Source organism: Malaya genurostris, chromosome 3, assembly GCF_030247185.1.
Source record: "Malaya genurostris strain Urasoe2022 chromosome 3, Malgen_1.1, whole genome shotgun sequence".
Taxonomy (NCBI): domain Eukaryota; kingdom Metazoa; phylum Arthropoda; class Insecta; order Diptera; family Culicidae; genus Malaya; species Malaya genurostris.
In genome coordinates, this window is record NC_080572.1 from 245,975,384 (window position 1) to 245,998,693 (window position 23,310).

Here is a 23,310-nt window from a genome sequence, read left to right on the forward strand (position 1 = left end):
ACAAACAAAAAATAATCACATTATAGAATCTATTTTTTGTATAACCCAGTAAGAGTAACGTGTTTTATAGATTGAAAGTAATGGGTGTTCATATCACATTCACCAACTATACATAGGATTGTTATTTTGAATATTACCAAAGCTACTTGTAATTAAAATATGTTTCACTTAATATTGTGACAACATTTATCTTAAGTCATGTTGCCTTCTATGATAATTTAAAGGAATTCGCATGAAAGTTTATTACACTTTTAGGAGTAATGGAGAATTTTTCATGCTTTCGTATAAACAAAACAGAAAATCTTACCGCGAACAAAATTTATTTCAGAACACTAAAACTTCATACATGTAGCAAGGACTTCAAAGTGTAACACGCGATACACTGCACAAGATGCAAAGTTGAGAAATTTAGTTGAAATAACATCCAAATTTCCAAACTACTTACACTTCAAAAATTCACTACTCGTTATTTTTAGGACGGAGTTTTTCACACTGGTCATTCACGTAAATTGTATGGGGACTGGGGTCCACTAGGAGATTGATAGTACCTATTAGCTCTCTCCGGACAGTACCAGCCTAGATGCCGTGTGGAATCCGGTGGAAAAAAATGAACCAAGAATAGATCCACTGGGTTCCTGCTTCCATGTCGTAAAAGGCGACAAATGCAGGAGTTTTTTTTTCTTTCAGTTATCAGATATTTTCAATGTTTCACTTCTGATTACTCTATTTTACTAAATTATCTCTTCATTCAACCTATCAATTTCCGTCTAGCTTCGGAGAAAAGTTTTATTTGGAATGTTTTCTTCTTCCATGTTATTGATTGTCTTTCAGGATATTAAATTGAATGATAAAAACTATTGCGCAAATCCATTGATACTACAAAGTTGATAACAGAGATAACATATATCGGTGTATTGAATACATAGTAAAAAACACTTGATATTAATATTTCAAACAATAAATTAAAATTTTTCTCGGTTGCCGGCTGCCCAGATCAACCAATACAACCAATTAATAATTTTGATAAATAATTAAAATAATAAAGCGGAAATAATACAGATTGAAGACGCGCGTGATATCTGTTGACCTTTATTTAGTGATTTAAATTGATTTTATAACAACTGTTTAGAATATGTCAATGCAATGAATCAACTATTTTGTCTAAATCCTATTCACTCGTTTATTTTGTATCACGTAATTTCATCTCTAAAAAATACGGAAGTTTTTATTTTTTACGTGATAGTATTGCAAAATTTTCCTCGAATAAGAGCTGTGAATCAAAACTTCCCGGGGCTTCAATATAGGATATTGTTGAAACGTTCACTCGGGAAGTCAGTGAGTTTAGTGGTGCATCCAAGCATCTTGAAACCGGAACACACTGAGTCGCGCGCGAACAATACCAATACTGAATTTTTTACTAACAAATATCCTTCTCCCGTGACACTTGTGGAGTGCGCAGTAGTATATACGGCCTCTAGTAACAACAAGCGTTGGACTAACATTCCTTCCCATTCCTTAGACGATCTACGTTCGGGCCTGGCCGGCGCCGGTACTGATCAATGATGTCTGGGATTACCAGAAGATGTACATTGAAGGATGATTTACCAGTCCCAGGTCGGATCATCTAGAAACTCCCTGTACAATTTCAGCTAATTCCGATCAGTAACGGAGTAGCAACCAGGGGTGGTCGCTCAAGCTCAAGCTCATTCACGTAAATTGTATGTTAGGTTCCTATTAGTTTTAGAGGATGATCGTATAGCATTCATTTTCGTCACGTGTAACATTCATTTTGACGTTTGGAACCATTTCACGTGATTTTTCAAGCAATTTTAACATGATCTTTTTTTTTTGAATGTAGGTAGGTCTCTGGAAAAATCTTTAACCGCGCAACGATTTTCTTTTTATGTGTGGAGATTTCACATACATACTAGATCCATGTGATTGGTCATTTCGAACCACACATGCTTAGTCGGATATCAAAATGGCTTAATGATTCTCTATCCCGCTATTTGATGTCCAATTCCAACCCTGGTAATGCAAACTTACGCGACTATCGTCACCGGATGTTTCGAAAGCCTTCAATTCGTGTCATTTGCACGTATGGGAAAATATGTCACTGCAAACTGCAGCCTGCACTCGACGCGTGCAGTTGTTTTGTACAGTCAGCCGGTTCGTTTTTCGATGGGTATTTTTCTGTTTTCTCCCCTGTGTCCGATTGTTTCACGTGGAAAACGTAGTATTTCGCTTTTTTTCCGCTGACGCTGGAACATGATTTAACTGGTCAAGTGGGACCAGCTTGGCAGCACCAGCGGTGATTGTTAGTGTTGTTTTCCAAAAGGTTGGATACGCGTTGGGGGTTTTTGCGAAATGTATGACAACCTAAATCAATGGACCATTTTTATTTATTTCAAGAATTTTATCTGATTGCGAAAGGATGGGATGTTCACAACAGCCTAAGCAATGCATACACTGAAAGAAACACTCGGTCTGCTATGAGGGTAATGCACTACACCCCGATCTGAAAGTTTCATTTCATTTCACAAACATTCCATTTAATTTAGTTCCCTCCATTTCAATGAATTCCACCATAAAGAGTGAGTAGTAAAAACAAAAAAAAAATCTGATTTGTGACCAACATTTAAACATCAGTTTCACCTAATATATCACTGTCCATTTACACGAACTCAGTACAGTACCGTAGTAGGATTTTGCTAAACCTAAACTACATTTAAATCGCACCTAGAATGAATCGAAGCAAAAAAAACTCCGAATAAATAAACTCCAGCATACCAATCCCGCAATAAAATTCATTCAGTAGCTCAATTTAGTTAGCAAATGCTTGGAAAACAAGCCTTCGCAAACGAGGCCCAAACTTTTATATTTTTATTTTCAGTGGGTTTATTCGTTTTCGTTTGCCTTACTCTCCGCCCCCCTCACTACCCCGCTCTGTGCTCTTCCCGAGGGCAACTCAATTTTCTCATCTGCTAAATACAGGCAATGTTGTTGCAATGTTTTAAAAGCATTTTTCCCGCTCGTTGATCCAATTTGCACGGAGAGAGAGAGAGACCACTTTCGGCTTGTTGGATGCCGAATATTTGGCCTGCATATGAGTGTGCACTCCACTGGTCCTGTCAAATTTGTGAACTTTTCCTATATTTGTCTGTAAATAGTCATTCGCGTGCAGTCTCTGCTGTAACGACGGTCGTTCCGGGGTTTGAATTGGAGAACCATCGGGATCGGAATGGAAATGTCCATTCTGGTGGGAAAGTATGTTTCGGGAATGAAAAAAAAAATCAGCGAGCAGTTTATTGATCGTGTAGTTACATGGGATGAAATGTGTTCAAAGAATGAATCCCTCTGCGAGTTCGGAAACACAGAGTCGAATGTCGAACCACTGGGAGCTATTTCGAGTTTTTGATGTGCCCCCGAGCTGGTTAAATTTTAAATTTTGTTTCTGGCCAGATACGATTGAATGGAATAGTAAATGTGGTTAGAAGCTAAATTCAACTCAATTTTTTTTAGATACTCGGGCAGGATCTATTGGACAATGAACAATGCTTATGCGAATTTGCATGTGGATGGATTTTTAATAATAAATAAAATTTACCAAAAGTACTCCTAAGTAATTTCCGAAGATACCAGAAGATCTCTTCAAAAATACCACTAGCAGACTCTGCACGGAACAACTAAAATTAGCTCTACGCCTAATTTGTATTACTGTTTTTGAATTAGTTGATTTTAACAACAAAATCTCCAAAATAACTATTAAATTAACTAAAATTGAGAATTTTCTTTACTGAAAAAAAAACTCTTATTTTTAGAGAATGTATTTGGTTGGTGGATATCCTGGACACAAGCCAGCAATATTTTAATCCAAAACAAAATTCTCATTGACAATTAATTTTGTGACTAAAATCAAAAAAATGTCTCTATTTATGCATGTCAAATGAAGTTTTTTGTATCTTCCTACCTTCCAGGCTACGCCGTCCGGTGTACTACTTGTATTTGGTTTTTGTTTTCCGAGTGCTCAAAGTTTTCAGTGAAAGAGTCGATTTCGCGAAGTAGAATGAAGAAAACAGCGATATAGAAAAAAAAATTTTAAAAAGAAATTTATGTTTCGTTCATGTATTTTTCTCCAATACAACATCGTATTTATACCTGCCAATATAAAAAAGACAACCGCAACTGAAAAATTCTTTTCGGTAGAAGTGTGCCATCTAGTGGCTAGTAGTCACGTTTTTTCAGTGACAGTGCGCCATATTGCTGAAAATTGCAGAAGCCAATTCAACCATTTATATTTTTTGAAAACAATGTTTTATTTCTCTAAATCAACTGAAAAATTAGTTGAATGGAAATGGAGTGTGCTTTAGCTAAGAAATGACAGCACGTTTAATTGATGAATTCATCTAAAAAATTAGCCATTTCATCAAATATTTTATTATTATTATTATTAAGGGAATGAGAATTAAAAATACTAAATTCAAAATTTTTTAGTCTTCTCAAAAAATCAGAAAATCCATTTATTTTTTCGCCAAAATGCTGATTTTGGTCTTTCAGTGTGTTAATTTTTTTTTTCTAACCTTAATAATTAATTTATATACATAAAAAGTAGGTATTGAATACGCTCAAACTTAAGAAAAATTTTCCGAGGGCCGAGTGTTATATACCAATCGATTCAGCTCGACTAACTGAGCAAATGTTCGTGTGTGTGTGTGTGTGTGTGTGTGTGTGTGTGTGTGTGTGTGTGTGTGTGTGTGTGTGTGTGTGTGTGTGTGTGTGTGTGTGTGTGTGTGTGTGTGTGTGTGTGTGTGTGTGTGTGTGTGTGTGTGTGTGTGTGTGTGTGTGTGTGTGTGTGTGTGTGTGTGTGTGTGTGTGTGTGTGTGTGTGTGTGTGTGTGTGTGTGTGTGTGTGTGTGTGTGTGTGTGTGTGTGTGTGTGTGTGTGTGTGGTGTGTGTGGTGTGTGTGTGTGTGTGTGTGTGTGTGTGTGTGTGTGTGTGTGTGTGTGTGTGTGTGTGTGTGTGTGTGTGTGTGTGTGTGTGTGTGTGTGTGTGTCTTTTTGTGTGTTGTTAACTAAGAGGTCGAGATCTCAGAGATGGCTGGACCGATTTTGATCAAACTAGTCGCAAATGAAAGGTCTCCTCGTCACCCAGAACGCTATTGAATGATTTTGAGATCTGATGTTTACTTTTTGAATTATACGATGGTTCATGTCAAAATTTTAAGTATTTTGACAATATTTGTCACAATTGACCTTGTAAATAAAATATGTTGTCAGACTTAGATTCCGCACGGTAATAGCTATCCAACAAACCATAGATTGTTGAAATCCGCCCGTTTTTAACGGAAATATCGATATTTTTGTGTAAGCGACTTTTCTTCTTATTCCAGTAGTAGGAGTTTTGTGCATTGTATGACAAAGAAATGCTTGGGAGCAACGATTTTTTATACTGTTACATACAATTGTTTCTAAGTACCAAAGAGACTGCGTACAACATCCTTTTTCATGACATTTTGTCTCGGATCTATTTTAGCACGGTTCATTTTTGGCAACATAATCGTTCAAATATGACACGTAAATCAGATGATGGCCAAGATGACCTGCATTTTCGAGTTAACAACAATTGCATTGATTTAAACTACTGATAGTAATAAATGCTGGAAGAACATAACACCCATATACCAATCGAATCAGTTCGTCGAGATCAGCAAATGCGTGTGTGGAAAATAATTTCACTCAATTTTCTCGAAGACGATTCAACTATTTTCTACAAACTCAGATTCATACGAGAAGTGCTTCCAAACAAAGTTCCTGAATTACGTCTGGATCCGACTTTTGGTTCCTGAGCTACAGAATGATATGTCAAACGAAATTGAAATAGTGTAACTCATTTTTCTCATAGATGGCTGAACCGATCTAAGATTCAAATGAAAGGTCTTAAAATTCTCTAAAACATCTTGCTTTTTAGTCAGTCTGCACTGGTTTTCGATTATTTTGAATCTAAACTATACAACTCTTCAGGAGAATTCAACTGACCGCGGCTACACCGATTTTCGGATTCCGGTTCCAGTATCGAATAGTTTCTCAAAAAATCGAATTTCAAAAACAAAAATCAAATTAAAGGATGTATGGTCCCATGCAAAATTAATGAATTTTATTCGACTCTGATTTCCGATTCTGGAATAACAGCGTTATGAGTTTTTTTTAAATTCAAGCCGATCAATTCTAAACAGCTTCATAGTTGGCTGAAAACTATTGCAATTTCGTCATATTTATTTTTTTACCATACGAATCGTTTTGGGTTATGCTGCTTCCAGAATACTGGCTGTGGAAGTACCGTAAATAACCGTAAACTCTAAACTGAAACTTTCTTCGACATCTCATAAAATGTTCAATCGATTGTCACACGTTTAGATTCAAATTCGATCCGATCAGGGTATTGAGTGATTTAAATCACAAATTGCCGCTTAAAACGACGGTTATTGAAATAATGTCATGGGAACTAAAACACCGAAGAATATTCATGCAAAAAACTCATGCGGATTGATAAAAAAAAGGTATCATCTCACTGCTAAGTGGATTAAGTACGTTTTTGAAGAATAGAATCGCTATCATGATTTTTTGATAATACAAACAAGTGGGTACAAATTCAATAAAAAAATAGCTACGATGGTAAGCACTACAAATGTTCCCTTCTACTAATGACGGTTTATCTATATTAATTTTTCTTGCATTGGTTTTAGCGTAATTATTTATGTTTTCTTAAATTTCTTCTGGTAAGATGGAGAGATGGTTGCTTTGGTCATAATGTTAGACAGTAAAAAAAGAATTGCCATTTACATTACAATACACGCTACCACTAAACAATAAGTAGCTATCATTTTCAGATTCGATTGAAAGATTTTTTTCTTTCGTTGCGCTATAAGTTTTTGTCATTTTCACACTAAAACACCGAAATCAGCATTTTGTGCGAAAAAATTAGTTGATTTTCTGATTTTAATTAGTTAATTTTTTAGCTAACTACAGAAATCTTAATTTTGATAATTTAGATTTTTTAATTTTCATTCCCTTAATAATATTTATGAGTTGAAATGGCTATTTTTTAGTTGAATTAACCAATTGAACGTGCTGTCATTTTTCTATCTAAGACACACTCCATTTACATAGAACCAAAAAGGTTGTTTTTTTTTATTTTTTTTTTGTTCTATATTTTGGCTTAAATGCAGTGCCGTAGTTGTTCAAACTTAATTGGTTAGTCGTTGACTTTGTTGATGGGGCGCCTGGATTTCCGTGGTACAGGGGCGCATTGCAATTGACTGAAGTTAGATTTTTTAACGGGGTTTGCTGTTTCTTCATCTTCGTATTTTTGTATACAACAGTTATATGGTTCTATTATCAGACTTATTTGTTGCGAGCGAGGCGCCGTATTTTCCTCAACAACTCATTTTTAACTCTTTTGTAAGTTTCCTGAAGCTCTACAATTGCCACACAAATCAACCATGAAGACTCATTTGCAACAGACATAAGTGTTATCATAATCTGAATGTTAATGTTTCTAAGTACCCAGGTGTTGAGATTTCCACTTTCTGTATTTATTATTCTTTCAAATAATAGTTCCGATTGTGTGATTTTGAGATAGAGTTCAAAATCTACTTCTTCAAAACTGCACAGAAAGAAATTATGAGTTTTACAGGTGACATAATTCTTACTAATTTACAGCCAAGCAGATATGTGCTTCTGTGGCTCAGTCGACTATGTGGTGTGCTTTGTGATCTAATGTTTCCGTCTATCATCAAAAACCATTTGAAATTGCATATTGCACCAAATGCATGATACTTGAGAACATTAGATCATGCCTAACGTGCAACCTAAACTGATGTAGAACTCATCGATAACGTAAAAGACCCCGTGTGTAGTGGAGGATGTACTGAAACCAATTGCCAATTGCACTGAACCTGTGCTACACTTTTTGCACCGATACCACTTCGCAGTTTGGAAGAAACCTGTAAAATTGAATTGAATCAGATGTAACAAAAAGTAAGTAAGTGTAAGTAAGTGAAATTTACGCGCTAAACATGTTAATTTCAATCAATCATGATGGAAAATACAACTGATAGAAAGAAAATGGAGAATTATCTATATTAAAGTTTACTCTGCATAAAAAATTTAACGGCAACAAATTTAATATTAATATGTGAATAGATTTTTTGAAATTTATGTTACATTTAATGGAAAATTGTGTCTAATGCAGATTTCCGTTTTCACTGTTTTTGTAAGCATTAAGATTCTATTTTATTAACACAGAAAAAATTGTAAATTTTACAGGTGACACAATTCTACAAACGATACGATTCATAACAACTTAATATGTCAATTGACGTAATATTCCACTCGAGCAGAATTTTACTAACTCCTAATGTAATTTGCACTTGGCTACCAAGTGACGCTGTATGCGTTTAGAGGTATCAATTATTCACTAAGCAGATATGTGTTTCTGTGGCCCAGTCGATTAACTGGAGCGCTTTGAGATCTGATGCTTCTTTTGTTCAAGTCTCGCGCAGTTGCTATCGATATTTTGTATTTTATTTCATTCGTTTTCAAGCCATGTAATTTTCATATCACACAATTCTACATGTTCTTGCATATAAATTAGTTTAAAACATGACGCTCCATTTATGTGCATCTTATAAGATGTAAAATCACAAGATTTTTTTGAACTGAGAAATTTACAGATATTTTTATTGTATAAATTGTCAAATGACGCAAAAATTGACGTAATTTGAACTTATTAGCAAGTATATAAGGGACTATATAAATTTGTATGAACCATTTACTCATCAGCGGCTAGGGTGACTCAGTCAACTAACGGACATACTTTGCCATTTAATGATTCTTGGTTGAAGTTACCATTGTTTGCTCTATGAGTTTTTATTTTTTGTTCATATCGTTGAATTTCATGCCATATAATTTTCAACACTCACAACATTACATGTTTTTCACGTAAGTTTGCGTGAAGTATCAAATAGTGCATGTTTTGATAATTCTGTGAAAACTTATTTCAATCTTAGTTTGTTTAAAATTGTAGATTGAAGACGGCATTCATTCCTAGCAGCTGTCCCGGATTGTTCTTCACTGTATCAAGCATATGTTTCAATTCCACGGTTCATGGCCCAAAATCTTTTTATAATGAATTACAACTGGCATTTTTCCGCGCTTGACAATTTGTTATTAATAATATATATTTTAAAATTCATAAAATCCAAGATGACAGCTTTTGGTTTGTGGATATTCTATCAACTCGCTATACAATTAGTGTTTTCGAAACAGGTTTGACAAGTAAGTTATTGTAATTAATGTCATATTATTCTCATGTGGTCTGCCGTAAAATTTTACTGTTACAATTATGCAAGTGACGCATTGAAAGTTTGCAAATCAACTAGTACGTGTGATTGTCGATATTCAGATATGTAGAAAAAGCATGTCAGTTTTATTCGTATTTACGTCATCCAGTTATGTCTGACATTACTCACCAGTTTTTTCTGCTTAAAATAAAAGACACTATTCTGGCTTACTGGCTTTCCCCTAACGGAGACGATGGTTTTGAAAGAATGGGGGATATATAAGCTGGAAAGAATTGGTCAATCAATGCAGAAGCGAAACTGTGGAGGCTGCGATCAATTGTTATTAACTCGATGAAACTTTTTGCTATGTCGTTCTCGCCTAAGATATCTACTACTACCCCAGATAAATCTTGCGTGCTTAAGATTAATTTCTAATTTAAATAAGATGATCTTGGTTAATCTGACATAACTGTTTACAAATTGAAAAGGTGATGGTAGTTTATACCGAAGAAAGTTTTTTATTTTATTCAAGTTTGAAAAAAAGAAATTTGACAGAATCTTCTAGTCATGTTTTTGAAAATATTAGTAATATGAAAAAGGCATCATTACACCACTAGGTTTTTCATTTTCACATATTAACTTGTAACTCCGAAATTCGGTTCCTGATGAAATTAAATAACAAGCTATGGGATCATAAGACCTTTCATTTGAATCTAAGTTAGTGAAAATCGGTTCGGCCATCTCTGAAAAAGTGATTGCGGTGATGGCGATACCAAAAACCTGTTTTAATCCACCTACTGGTGTAATTATGCCTTTCTCATACCAATCATACTATCATATATAATACTGTAGTATTCTTCAAAATAATTTTCTTCGATTCTTGAAAGAATAACCGAAATCGGTTTGTTTGACCGTCTACTGATAAAAATTATCAATTGGAGAAAATTTGAGGTGGAATTAGAAAATTTTCGCCCTTTTTTCAGTGATGGTATAAAATTTTTAACCCACTTTACCCTATATTTCCGGATCCGGAAGTCTTCTTGGTTAGGAAATTTATCAGAAATAAAAGAATAAAGAACGCAACAGCTGTTTCAACGAATTGTATTTAGCCATGAACTAACAAGACCTGCAAATTGATTTTGCGTATTTTTGCACTGTCACTTTCAAATAAAATATTCGTGGAAATTGAAATATTTAACACTTATCACCCTATTATCCCGGAATCCGTTTTGACACACACCTACACGAACATTTTGCCATCTAGACTAATTCAAATGATATAGGGCAGTTGATCCAATAGTCGTCTCATTAGTCAGGACATCACAGTATTTATCCGATTACTAACAATCAAAATTAGTGTGAAAATGAACTATACTTCTGTTATGAAAACGTGAAAATCGGAGCAGAATGCATATATTTTCTTCTTATTCTTTGAACCAATGCACAGTAGGGAAAAATGGATCAAAAACGCTACGACTTTTTGGAGGCAGATGACCACAAAGCATTTTTTGGTGTAAAATGGTCAGTAAAATCGATTCTACGTACTTAGAAGAACCGCACTAAATGCTATCATGTTCATTTTACCTCAAGGTCCCTTTTGTCGTCGACTAAAAGGCGCCTTTTACAAATTTCCCCTCTGAGAGAGTAGTAAGTTTTTAATCATGAGTATCTCTTGTTGTATCTAACGTATCAACATAATTTTTACTACATGCCATCAGAAATATCATCATCAATTTATGATAACATTTTCAGTTGTATGACATAATCACAAATAATTAAAAATTAAAGTGTTCTGAAATTTTTGGTATAAACGAAAGAAAAGTCATGACGTTTTTCTCGTACCTGGGTAGGTATAAAACGTTAATACTTGATATATTTCGTTCAGCTCAGGTTCAAGATCAAGAATTCAGTTCGATATTTCATCAATGGCGTTCAGTATGTAATCCCTTCAAAGCAGATCGATTGCGTCATCCTGCTGCTTATCGTTTGTATTCTAACAAAATAAGTGGAAAACGATGGGGAATATTACGCAAAATCAGCCCTTCTAATGGATTTAAATATTATTTAAAGGACTATTAGAAATACTTATCTGGTGAAATACCTATGCAAATCAGAAGTGCATATAACCAGTTTAGTGAAGGTTTACAGTTTAATTGATAAATTTTCGCATTTTTTCTCGTCTTTTTTATTTGGATTTTGGTAGTGTCACATGTTTTAATGTTCATTATATTTGCATTAATATAAATTTCAAAAATTTTCGTATTGAATAAAAAAGTTTAACGTATACGTCCTCCTTTTTTATCATGAAGAACTATATAAATTATTTCATATTATTGAACTGCATGTCAGAACGTTTGATGTAACTAATCCGTACTTGAGTGCAGTGCATCGTTTCAAACTCTAGTAAAGAAGGGGAAAGCTTGCACAATTCACATAATCGATTCACTAACTGATATTCGAGAGTGTACCAGTTTAATTCCTATTCAAGTCATCCAGTTATGTCTCTGACATTACCAACTGGATTGTAATAAAGTTTAACTATACAACATATCACAGAAGAAGTTTCAGAAGACCGAATAGAATGTTTCTGATGTAAAAGGTCTGACAAATCATTGGCATATAGTTTTAATGACAGCGGCAAACTCGTTGTACCGTTTTTAATCTACAATCCAGAACCAGATCCAATACGATTTATCAATATTGGTTCACATTACGTAGGAAACTGCAGAAATCCAAGTACATACAATAGGATTGGTAGTACTAGCCCTTTTAATCCGTTTTACACCAATTTATTTCATAAATCGTATCATTGGTTAAAATTTCTATCGCATTCCGAAAGGAGGCTTATTGCGGTTGATTAAAATTATATCAGTCAAAAAAAAAAAGAAGAACTAGAAAGAACTTAGAATTAAAATCATGTTATACCGTTTCACACCAATATTGATAGGATAAATTGGAGTAACACGGTATAGCACGATTCGTGCGGTCATTGAATCTATTTGTAATCTACTTTTCATGCTATTCTACACAATATCAGTAGGTTTTGATCAACCGCAGTAAGCTTTCTTTTGAAATGTGAAAGAAAGTTTAATTAATGGTTCGATTTATGGAATTAATTGGAGTAAAACGGGTTAAACGAACTAGTATTGTTATTCCCATTGTATGTACTTGGATCACTGAAGTTTTCTAAGTAATATGGACAACTATGGCTAGGTCGCATTGATTCTGCTTCAGGATCGTAAATCAGAATTGAACTTAAAATTAAGTTTGAAGGAAAATTGGGGTAGAACGATGTTGCACGATTCATGGGATCATGGAAACTACCTGTTAATTAATTTGTAGGGCTATGTGCGTAACATCGAACTATCTTGGTTTAACATAATTGATTGAAGAAAATGATTTGGAGTAAGACAGAAAACAGTTTTTTGCAATCGTTCTGACAAACAGCAATCTATTTATAAAACTAATAAAAATGTCAGGAGTCATTAGTCGAATACATTTTTCAGGGTTTTACAGTTAGTGAGGTAGGAAAAAAGACAAAAATAGGGTAAAACGGCCATGATAGTGAATTTTGCGGCTATTCTAATTGTCACCAATCGATTCTACGGTCAATTCTACATAAGATAAACCTACTTTGAAAATATTTCTATGAAATTATTGAGTAAAGTCGCGTTTTTCATCCTTTTTCCCCACAGTGCAATGTATTAATCAAATACAGCAGATATCATTATTAGTAATGATCCTAAAATGTTAAATTAGTGGTAAACCTGAGATGATCTAGGGTACAGATACCCTATGAAACTCAACCTCGTTTTAAAAGATGGTTGATGCAATTATTGCATAGTTTTCAAAATGAGCGATTGATTATTTTCCTTTTTAGTCAAATTGCCTAAATGTATGCATTTTCGTACTACGCGTCTTGTACACAAACGAGTATACATTGACAAAAAATACCAGCAAACAGCTTTTCGAATTAATACAGCTTGTCATATCATTGAAAAAAATCATGATGTCTTCAAGTGGCTATCATAGTCTATAGCGTTAAATGAGTTAGATATACTGAAATCGGGAGATCCGAAGTTCGAAACCAGTTATGAATCCATCACAGAATTCTTTTTCGTTGTTGCGAATAAAATCACTAAAATGTAAATTCCCGGATGAGATTGTTTGTTGTATATTATTGCCCATTCTATTTTTAGCCTTTGTTCGCGGTGTTTTCAGTAATGTCAGAGCAGATCAATAACTGATTATGTTTTTCAATTTTGTTTTTGTTATTTGGCAGTAAAATTAAACTGAGAATAAGTTTTGTTATCAACTAGAGAAATTCCATATCTCTTTTTGATTTCAGTATGTTTTTCGATATTATATGAATATTTATCTGCTTTCGATTTTGATTTTTTAACTTTTAAGGCGACCAATACTAAGCAAATTGAGTATCCGATAAATACGAATATCACATCAAATTCAGAAGAAAATGTTTATTTTAGCGCTTAGTGGATAGCTTTTTAAGAAAATAAATTCCATTTATTTCTACAATATTAAAAATTTCCTAACTATTTCCCACTAATGTCACGAAATAGTAACAGACACAGATACTAATAGTGGGAGGAAAGTGCGATGCTATCTTTGTTGTACTAGTACAAGTGAATTATTTTACATCTTACAGATGATTGATAAGTTACATTTAAATAAATGGTAGATTGGAATGTTTATATTTACATATATTCTTAAACTTTCAGCTACGTTTAGTTTACATCGGTTAGATGTTTAACATATAATTTTAATGGAATGATAACTTTATCCAATTTCTCCGAAGTGCACTTTGTTTATATGATCCGGATTTTTTCAAAGTATCTCTATGGTCCTATGTAGATCCTAGTATTATTCTTACGGAATACCAAATCCAGACCAAAACTTTTTAGTTTTGTTTTGGGTAGATGTTTAATATCGTGGCTGAAATCTATTAAAACTATTTTTAATTTTTCTGATGGTTGGGTTGAAGTAGGTAGTGATTGTTTTTCAACAGTATTTCTTTTTATCAAAATTTTTTGAATTAATTGCTTCGAATATAAATTGAGCTTTCCAATATCCAGAATGTATTTTTTCTCGTTTCTTACCGCATTTTCTCCATGAGCTAGGTTATGCATTCAATGAATCATGGTGAAAAGCTGCCATTTTATGCTGATGAGAAAGATTAGAAGTATAACGTGTAATACTTTCCGTATTAGTTAGCTTTCTATATATCAAAAAGGATAAGTTTTCTGTCTTCCTCATGATGAAAATGTCTAAGAAGTCTGCTATTATTTGCTTCTTCACAAGTGAATTTAATGCTTTTGTTCATGTAATCGAATGGTGAACTACCTCACTATGTATTGAGTAGGTCTTTAATCAAAATGATAAAATTTCATAAAGTCTCATCTCAGAAGCATATAAGAAATTGGAAAATATTAATGAAACCCCCATCAGTTGAATTCATGTGGTAATTAATTCTACTATACCGACCTTCCACTATACAAGGCTGAGTTTTAAGAAAAGATGCCAGTATTTATAATAATTCATCTCGTTCAAAATTATTGAAATTCATCTTTTCTTATTCAAAACTTCATTATTGTCAAATTTTTCAAGAAAGTCAACTTAAAACTATTAAAAGCTGTTAATGAAGATTACAAACAGTTATAAATGCTAGTATATTTTATGTTTGAATATAATAACTGTTAGAAAAATTGTTGTTAAGGCAGCACTGCTCAAAGCTGACTTGTGCATTGCTTCCTCCCGAGATTCTATTTATAGAACTCACAAACAAAGAAATAATTTGCGCTCAATTTATGCTTTCGAAAGCTTTGTAGTATTAGGTAAAAAAATCGTTCTGCACCCTGATGTCAATCCTGAGGCACTTCTTACTTATGCTATATATTTAGCTTGAAAATAAATAATGATTTGCGCCTCAGTAGAATTATATACAGTGTTTAAAAAGATTTCCACCATACGCCCGGAATAAGTTTTAAGAGCAGCCTTTTTAATTCTCCTACCGTGATTCTGCGCCCTCAAAATATTGCTAAGGCATCCTTCCAAATTAGGCGTACAAGATTTTTTTTTGCTTGAAAATAGATAGTGATTTGCGCCCTCAGTTGGATCATTTGATGTATTTTAAAATACTTCCACCCTGCACCCTGGAATCATTCCTAAAGCGTCCTTCCAAATTATCTTTACCAAGATGTTATTTATTTAGCGTGAAAACAAATAAAAACTTGCGCCCTCACTAGGATTATTTAATATATTTAAAAATACTTTCATCCTTCACTCCTTCATTTCCCTATCGTGATTCTGCGCCTTGGAATAATTCCTGAGGTGCCCTTCCAAATTATCTGCGCCCTCAGTTGGATCAATTAAAGTTTTCAAAAATACTTTCATTCTGCGCCCTGTAATCTATTGTATAGGTCGCCCTTTTCCCATTTCCTGCGCCCTGGAACTATTACTAAGCAATCTTCAAAATTATCCTTCGAAATGTTATTTTTTAGCTTGAAAATAAGTAATAATTTGTGCCCCCTTCTTACGATTATTTAATGTACTCAAACTACTCTCATCCTGCGCCCTGGAATTAATTATATGGGCGCCTTTTTCTATTCTCTTACCGTGATTTTGCGCCCTAGAATCATTTCTAGTGCGCCCTTCCAAATTGTCCTTACAAGATGTTATTTATTAACCTTGAAAAGAAATAAAATCTTTCGCCCTCACTGGGATCATTTTATGTATTCAAAAATACTCTCATTATGCGCCCTGAAATCAATTTCCATTTTCCTCCCGTGATTCTGTGCCCTGGAACTATTCCTAAGGCGCCCATCCAAATTATCCTTACAAGATTTTTTTAGCTGGAAAATAAGTTATAATTTGCGCCCCCACTACAACTATTTAATGTATTTAAAATACTTTGATCCTGCGCCCTGGAATTAATGATATGGGCTCCCTTTTCAATTCTCTTACCGTGATTCTGCGCCCTAGAATAATTCCTATTGCGCCCTTCCAAATTATCATTACAAGATGTTATTTATTTGGATTGAAAATAAATAATTATTTGTGCCATTAGAAGTATATTTTACTATAATCAAGATTACTTTCATCCTGCGCCCTGGAAGCAATTATGTTGGCGCCTTTTTCAATTCTCCTACCGTGAGTCTGCGCCCTGGAATCATTTTCAAGGCGCCCTTCCGAATTATTCATACAAGATGTTATGTATTTGGATTGAAAATAAATGATGATTTACGCCCTCAGAAGGATATTTTACTATAATCAAGATTACTTTCATCCTGCGCCCTGGAAGCAATTATGTGGGCGCCTTTTCCAATTCTCCTACCGTCAGTCTGCGCCCTGGAATTATTCCCAAAACGCCCTTCCAAATTATTCATACAAGATGTTGTTTATTTGGATTGAAAATAAATAATTATTTGCGCCATTAGAAGTATATTTTACTATAATCAAGATTACTTTCATCCTGCGCCCTGGAAGCAATTATGTTGGCGCCTTTTTCAATTCTCCTACCGTGAGTCTGCGCCCTGGAATCATTTTCAAGGCGCCCTTCCAAATTATTCATACAAGATGTTATTTATTTGGATTGAAAATAAATGATGATTTACGTCCTCAGAAGGATATTTTACTATAATCAAGATTACTTTCATCCTGCGCCCTGGAAGCAATTATGTGGGCGCTTTTCCAATTCTCCTACCGTCAGTCTGCGCCCTGGAATCATTCCCAAAACGCCCTTCCAAATTATTCATACAAGATGTTATTTATTTAGATTGAAAATAAATATTGATTTGCGCTCTCAGAAGGATATTTTACTATAATCAAGATTACTTTCATCCTGCGCCTTGGAAGAAATTATGTGGGAGCCTTTTATCAATTCTCCTACCGTGAGTCTGCGCCCTGGAATCATTTCCAAGGCGCCCTACCAAATTATCCATACAAGATGTTATTTATTTAGATTGAAAATAAATGATGATTTGCGCCCTCAGAAGGATATTTTACTATAATCAAGATTACTTTCATCCTGCGCCCTGGAAGCAATTATATGGGCGCCTTTTCCAATTCTCCTACCGTGAGTCTGCGCCCTGGAATCATTTTCAAGGCGCCCTTCCAAATTATTCATACAAGATGTTATTTATTTGGATTGAAAATAAATGATGATTTACGCCCTCAGAAGGATATTTTACTATAATCAAGATTACTTTCATCCTGCGCCCTGGAAGCAATTATGTTGGCGCCTTTTTCAATTCTCCTACCGTGAGTCTGCGCCCTGGAATCATTCCCAAAACGCCCTTTCAAATTATCCATACAAGATGTTATGTATTTAGATTGAAAATAAATATTGATTTGCGCCCTCAGAAGGATATTTTACTATAATCAAGATTACTTTCATCCTGCGCCCTGAAAGCAATTATGTTGGCGCCTTTTTCAATTCTCCTACCGTGAGTCTGCGCCCTGGAATCATTTTCAAGGCGCCCTTCCAAATTACCCATACAATATGTTATTTATTTAGATTGAAAATAAATGATGATTTGCGCCCTCAGAAGGATATTTTACTATAATCAAGATTACTTTCATCCTGCGCCCTGGAAGCAATTATGTGGGCGCCTTTTCCAATTCTCCTACCGTGAGTCTGCGCCCTGGAATCATTCCCAAAACGCCCTTCCAAATTATCCATACAAGATGTTATATATTTAGATTGAATATAAATATTGATTTGCGCCTTCAGAAGGATATTTTACTATAATCAAGATTGCTTTCACCTTGCGCCCTGGGAGCAATCACCTTTTTCAATTGTATTATTATTTCTTTTGCACCCTTCAGGTTACTTGAATCAGTCATTACAAAATTTTCAAAAAAAATTTTTTCGGTTGCAGTTTCAAGAGCTGGTTAGTCACTGACTAACTGTGACTAACCGCAACTACAGCACTGCTTAAATGTACCAACCCTGAACGCTATACGAAATTTAACAAAGTACGCTATGTTCTTCGTTCGCAAAGGCGGTGGTGTTTACTTCTTCCGTACCAGCACGTACCGATACGTACCGGTTTTGCATCGTCATTTTGTACGACGGTTTGAAAGTTTTGAAACTCATCGCCTTATAATTTCGAGCAGGGAAGTCGGATCTGAATGAAATTGCACAGTGTCTTTTAAGCTGAGATGAGAGCTTAAATCTGAATCAGAAATTGTGAAAATCGGTTCAGCGGTTGCTGAGAAATCGAAGTGAGTTCCTTTTATGGTACTTTTTTTCACTATTATTGGTACTTTCGGAAGCCGAAACCGGGGACTAGTAGTCCCAAAGTAGGTTTATATATCCACTTACTAACTAACAAGATCTGTAGACAAGATATTTTTATTTTCACGTTTTTTAAAAATTGTCTCCTCGTTTCGCCATCAATTGTGAAGAAATATTCATGAACTAGGAACTTTTCCACTTATCGCACTGTAATACCGGAGTCGGAAGTCGGATCTGTTTAAAGAATTTCAAGCCCTTTTATTTGCATTTTAGTTTGTGAAAATCCGTTTGGACATTTCCGAGAAAATTGAGTGCATATTTTCTCATAGATTTAATCATATTACCTAGTAACTCCGGAACCGAAAGACGGATAAAAATGAAATTCAATAGCAAGCTATGTGTCAATAAGACTTTTTATTTGAATCTAAGTTTGTGAAAATCGGTTCATCCGTCTTTGAGAAAAGCGAATGACATTTTTTTCAGTTTTTTGGTGCATTAGATCCTGTAGTTCCGGAACTGGAAGTCGGATTGGGATAAGTTTAAATATTAGTGTATAGGGCCAGAAGGCCTTTAATTTTAATCAGAAATGAGAAAAATCGGTTCAGTTATTTCTGATACACTTGAGTAAAATTATTTGTTACTTACACACATACACACAAACATTTTGTGATCTCGACGAACTGAGTCGAATGGTATATGAAAATTGACCCTCTGGGCCACCGTTAAAAAGTCGGTTTTCACAGTGATTGCATAGCCTTACCTTATGAGAAAGGTAAAATGGTATACACTAAAACCTCAATTTACGCGATTTGTTGTTGTTGTTTGTTTCAATTATAGAGGCTTTAACATCTTAGGTCATTCGCCTCTTCGGACCAGAAAATCTTTCTGACCCTATGTGCGGGGTTGGGAATCGAACCCAGGCGGGCAGCGTGAAAGGCATCGACTATCCCATCACGCTACACCCGTCCCCGTTTACGCGATTTTTTACGCGTTTTATTTGAAACAACGCGATCTTATAAAATTTACGCGATGATAGTGTAAAAATAGTTTTTGCATGATAAAAGAAAATTCTCATTTACACACGGAAAAGCCAGCGATCGCAAGACAACTAAAATATTAGTTGTTTTCTGATTTTGATTGGTTAAAATTTGGTACAACTAATCGACTGTTGTTTTAACTAATCTGTCATTTTTGATTGATCGTGTTGGCAGCTTAGCAACGACACCCAACAAAGACACGCACCACAAACAAGTAATGAAACGTTTCAGTTGAGCAATGCCAAACACACTGAGCGAACAATGAAACGTTTCAATGAGGTGTCACTCGTGTAATTGAGCTAAGACACAATCCCAGCAAAGTTACTTGTATGCATGAAAGCAAAAAAATGTCTCAGTTGTTTCAACCAATTATTCAGTTATTTGAACTTAAGACGCCAATTGCAATAAACATTTTTTACTGTTAGCCTCTTCGGGGGGCAGCTAATCGTTCACCGCTTGAACAACGAAATTTTACCTAATTAACTGCTTATATCTTTATCACTAAACTCACAAAAGATATGGAAATGAACCAAAAGATTACAATTCTCAAAAGGGAACTCACCAGAAAAATGGTCACAGGGAATTAGAAATTATTTCCTTCACTTGCAGAATGGCTCGCTGGTAAACCTAATGCTACAGATACACTTTCAAGAAAAAACAAATAGTAACACTTCACTTGAGCAGCAAATTTTGAGGCGTTAAGCGGTTTTAATAACATTGACATGAACTGTCCTAGAAAACATTACTCTCAGATGAAATTAAAACATTTATACTGTAGGAATATCTATTTAACACATGGAAAACTTGTTTTACAATTAACTGTTATATTCTTCTGCATACTTTTACTTACATAAAACGAGCACTACGTAACTAACATAAATGACGTTCGATGAAGAGAAGGGGTGATTTTTACATTTGTGTTGTTCAAATTACATTGCATTTGTAGATAGTTACATTTCTTTTGATATCAGTGGGATGGGTCGAGAAAAAAAAGGGGGGGAGGGTTGTACTACGTTTAACTGTTGGTTTCTTGTGAGACAGAGAGAGAGAGATGTAGAGGGGGTGAAGATAGAAAAATATGTTAGTTAAATCAACAACATTTTAGTTGAAACAACCAGGGCGTGAAACAACAATTGCAATATTGAAATTTTGTGATCCAAGAATTCTCTGGAAAAAAGAAATCAGTATATGAACACCTGATTGAAGACTTTTGCATAACTTTTGAGTGCGGATTGTTCTCGTAGTACTATATTCAGAAAATCGACATACTGTGGTAATTAATGTCTGTGGAAGTTCTTGTCCATACAAAACCTTCTTGGAATATAGGCCTTGAGATCTACCGACGAAACCGATGACACTAGTAAGGTTTCGCCGGGGAATTCTTCGCCGGTGTAGGCTAGATCTTCTGTCGGGGACTAGCCGAGTAGAAGCCACAGCACCGAAGTCGAGTCGTCGGGGCGCCAGTGAACCGGAAGCCACGCTCTAACCGGAATCGCAGGATCGAGTGTCCCGTGAGGCAAACCCGAGATTCGGTGTCGGGAGAAACTCTTTCGTTGGGGAGCTCTCCGTCGTCTAGATCCATCGTCGGGGATTAGCTGAGTAGTTCGTAACGTAGACCAGCCCTGGGTCGTCGAGGCGCCAGTGAACGAAAGCTAAGCTCCAACCGGAATCGCCGGACCGACGGCGGACATCCTCCTGGTCGAACCCCTATAGCGAAACGAGTGACTCAAAGTCGACAGATAAATGGTCCAAAAGTAGGAGAGAACGTCGCAGATGTCCACGGCGATGCATAAGTCCGGGATGGGTGCTTTGAGCACCGATAGCCTTCCACCCCGAAGTAATACCTAACGGTAGTTCCGGGGAGGTAGGGTTGGAGATCCAGGGTGTTTCAGTGGGTAGTTCCAATTATACAGTGGTAGTCCTGTGGAGAGTCCCACACTCTGTGGATAAATGCATTTCACTTCGTGAGAAAAAAGAACCTTACTAAGGTTTCATTTTTGTGGTCGATACTCAAGCATTGTGATTGATAACACATTGGATCATTGTGATGAGTTATGAGGCTTGTTCATCCAAAAACTACCTGAGTTTGGGTCTTAAGATCTATCAATATAACAAACCGCAATAGAGAACTTATTGATCACGGTCTATATTCGCGATTCCACTTACAATTAAAAGTTTTATTGTAGATGCTCTGTGTCACCCAAAAACTACCTGGAATTTAGGCCTTAAGATCTACCAACACAAGGAGCTGCTTTGATGAACTTTTTGTCCTCGTCTCATAGTCGCGATACCATATGCAATTAATAGGTCTATTGTGAATGAACTACGCTATCCAAAAACTACCTCCAGTTCAGACCGTAGGATCTACCAGAACAACAAAGTGCATTAACAATTTTAATATTCACGTTAAATACCCTCGACTCACTGAAGTCCTTGGATAATTGAAAATATTTCGGAAACAGATCCATGAGTATGAACAGCCTAGAAAAATCATTCATAAGCTGCTGATTATTCGCGAAGATCTTCGGACCTATTTTTGCTGTAGTTCTCGGACTACTGAGAACATGGCTGGAACAACTATAAATAGACAAGTAAGCAATATGTAGCTCTACAAATATAAGCAGTAAACAAATATAGATATTAGCCGTTGTAGTTCTTGCTGTGGCACAGCGTAGTCTCTAAGGACAATATTCCAAGTAATTCTTGGAATAACTAAAGAAAACCAAGTAACTAAATGTAATCGTATTCCAGAACATATTTGGCTCTCATATAAATATGTACTTCGAGCATATGCAGTATTTTAAATTGTGAGCACAGTTTAGCCTGAATTAACGCTTCAGGAAGTATAGCATTAGTCTCATATGACCACCAAATTATCCAATAAAAGCAATAAAATCGGAGAATAAATAGAAAGTATATTCAATATCAGGTTGTGCTGGTTTGTTACAAGATCACAAAACCGAACAGCTTTCAACTCATTCAACTCGTTCCTGATGCTGGTTTCGTTACCAGAAAAATTCCGAAAATAGATCACCGTCAGACTAATCAATGGTTTTTGTTTCTTTTCCCCCGTTTGATCCAACAGAACTGCGGGCGCGAATACTGGGACCGTCGGATATTTTTGTGAAGTCTGGCAGCGAAATCATCATGACTTGCGTCATTCAACAGGGACCACACGACCTGGGCACCGTGTTCTGGTACAAAGGTAATATCGCACGAAAACAAAGAGCTATCGTTTATATGGCAGCAGCTCTCGAACTTTAAAGCGGCTATCTCTTTCTCTTAACCATGTTCGCTTTCCACTCCTCTACCACAGGAAACACGCTGATAGAGTCCACCACACAGGAAAACAATATCCATACGAATGAGAACCAACGGATCACCGTGGAAACCGACTGGGCGGATGGACTAACGTCCAGGTGAGTTTTGCAGCGGAAGTTTTTGTGTTTGATCAGGAAAAAGGTTTCAATTATTTTTCCGTTAGCTTTGTGAACTGTTAGTATGATGATATGTGTCACCGAAGAAAAACCCGCATATTTTTCTTGATTTCAACGACGAAAGTGTATATTTAAGACTAGCAGGCGCCAAGACATTATATCACCGGTATTCGGAAATGACAAATATTTCGATGCGTAAAAATTTCTCATATCGCCAACAAGAACAATTCAAATTTCACCA

At 35.4% G+C, this 23,310-nt stretch overlaps 1 protein-coding gene across 3 annotated transcripts in view; it reads left to right on the plus strand.

Moving 5' to 3' along the window:
• LOC131436428 (zwei Ig domain protein zig-8) overlaps window positions 1–23,310 on the plus strand; it is a 353,158-nt gene that overhangs the window by 264,194 nt on the left and 65,654 nt on the right. For all 3 annotated transcript variants that reach the window (XM_058605148.1, XM_058605149.1, XM_058605150.1), the window contains 2 exons: window positions 22,718–22,837; window positions 22,949–23,051. In XM_058605148.1, coding sequence (XP_058461131.1) covers window positions 22,718–22,837; window positions 22,949–23,051 — 223 coding nt within the window. The remainder of the gene's footprint in view (window positions 1–22,717; window positions 22,838–22,948; window positions 23,052–23,310) is intronic.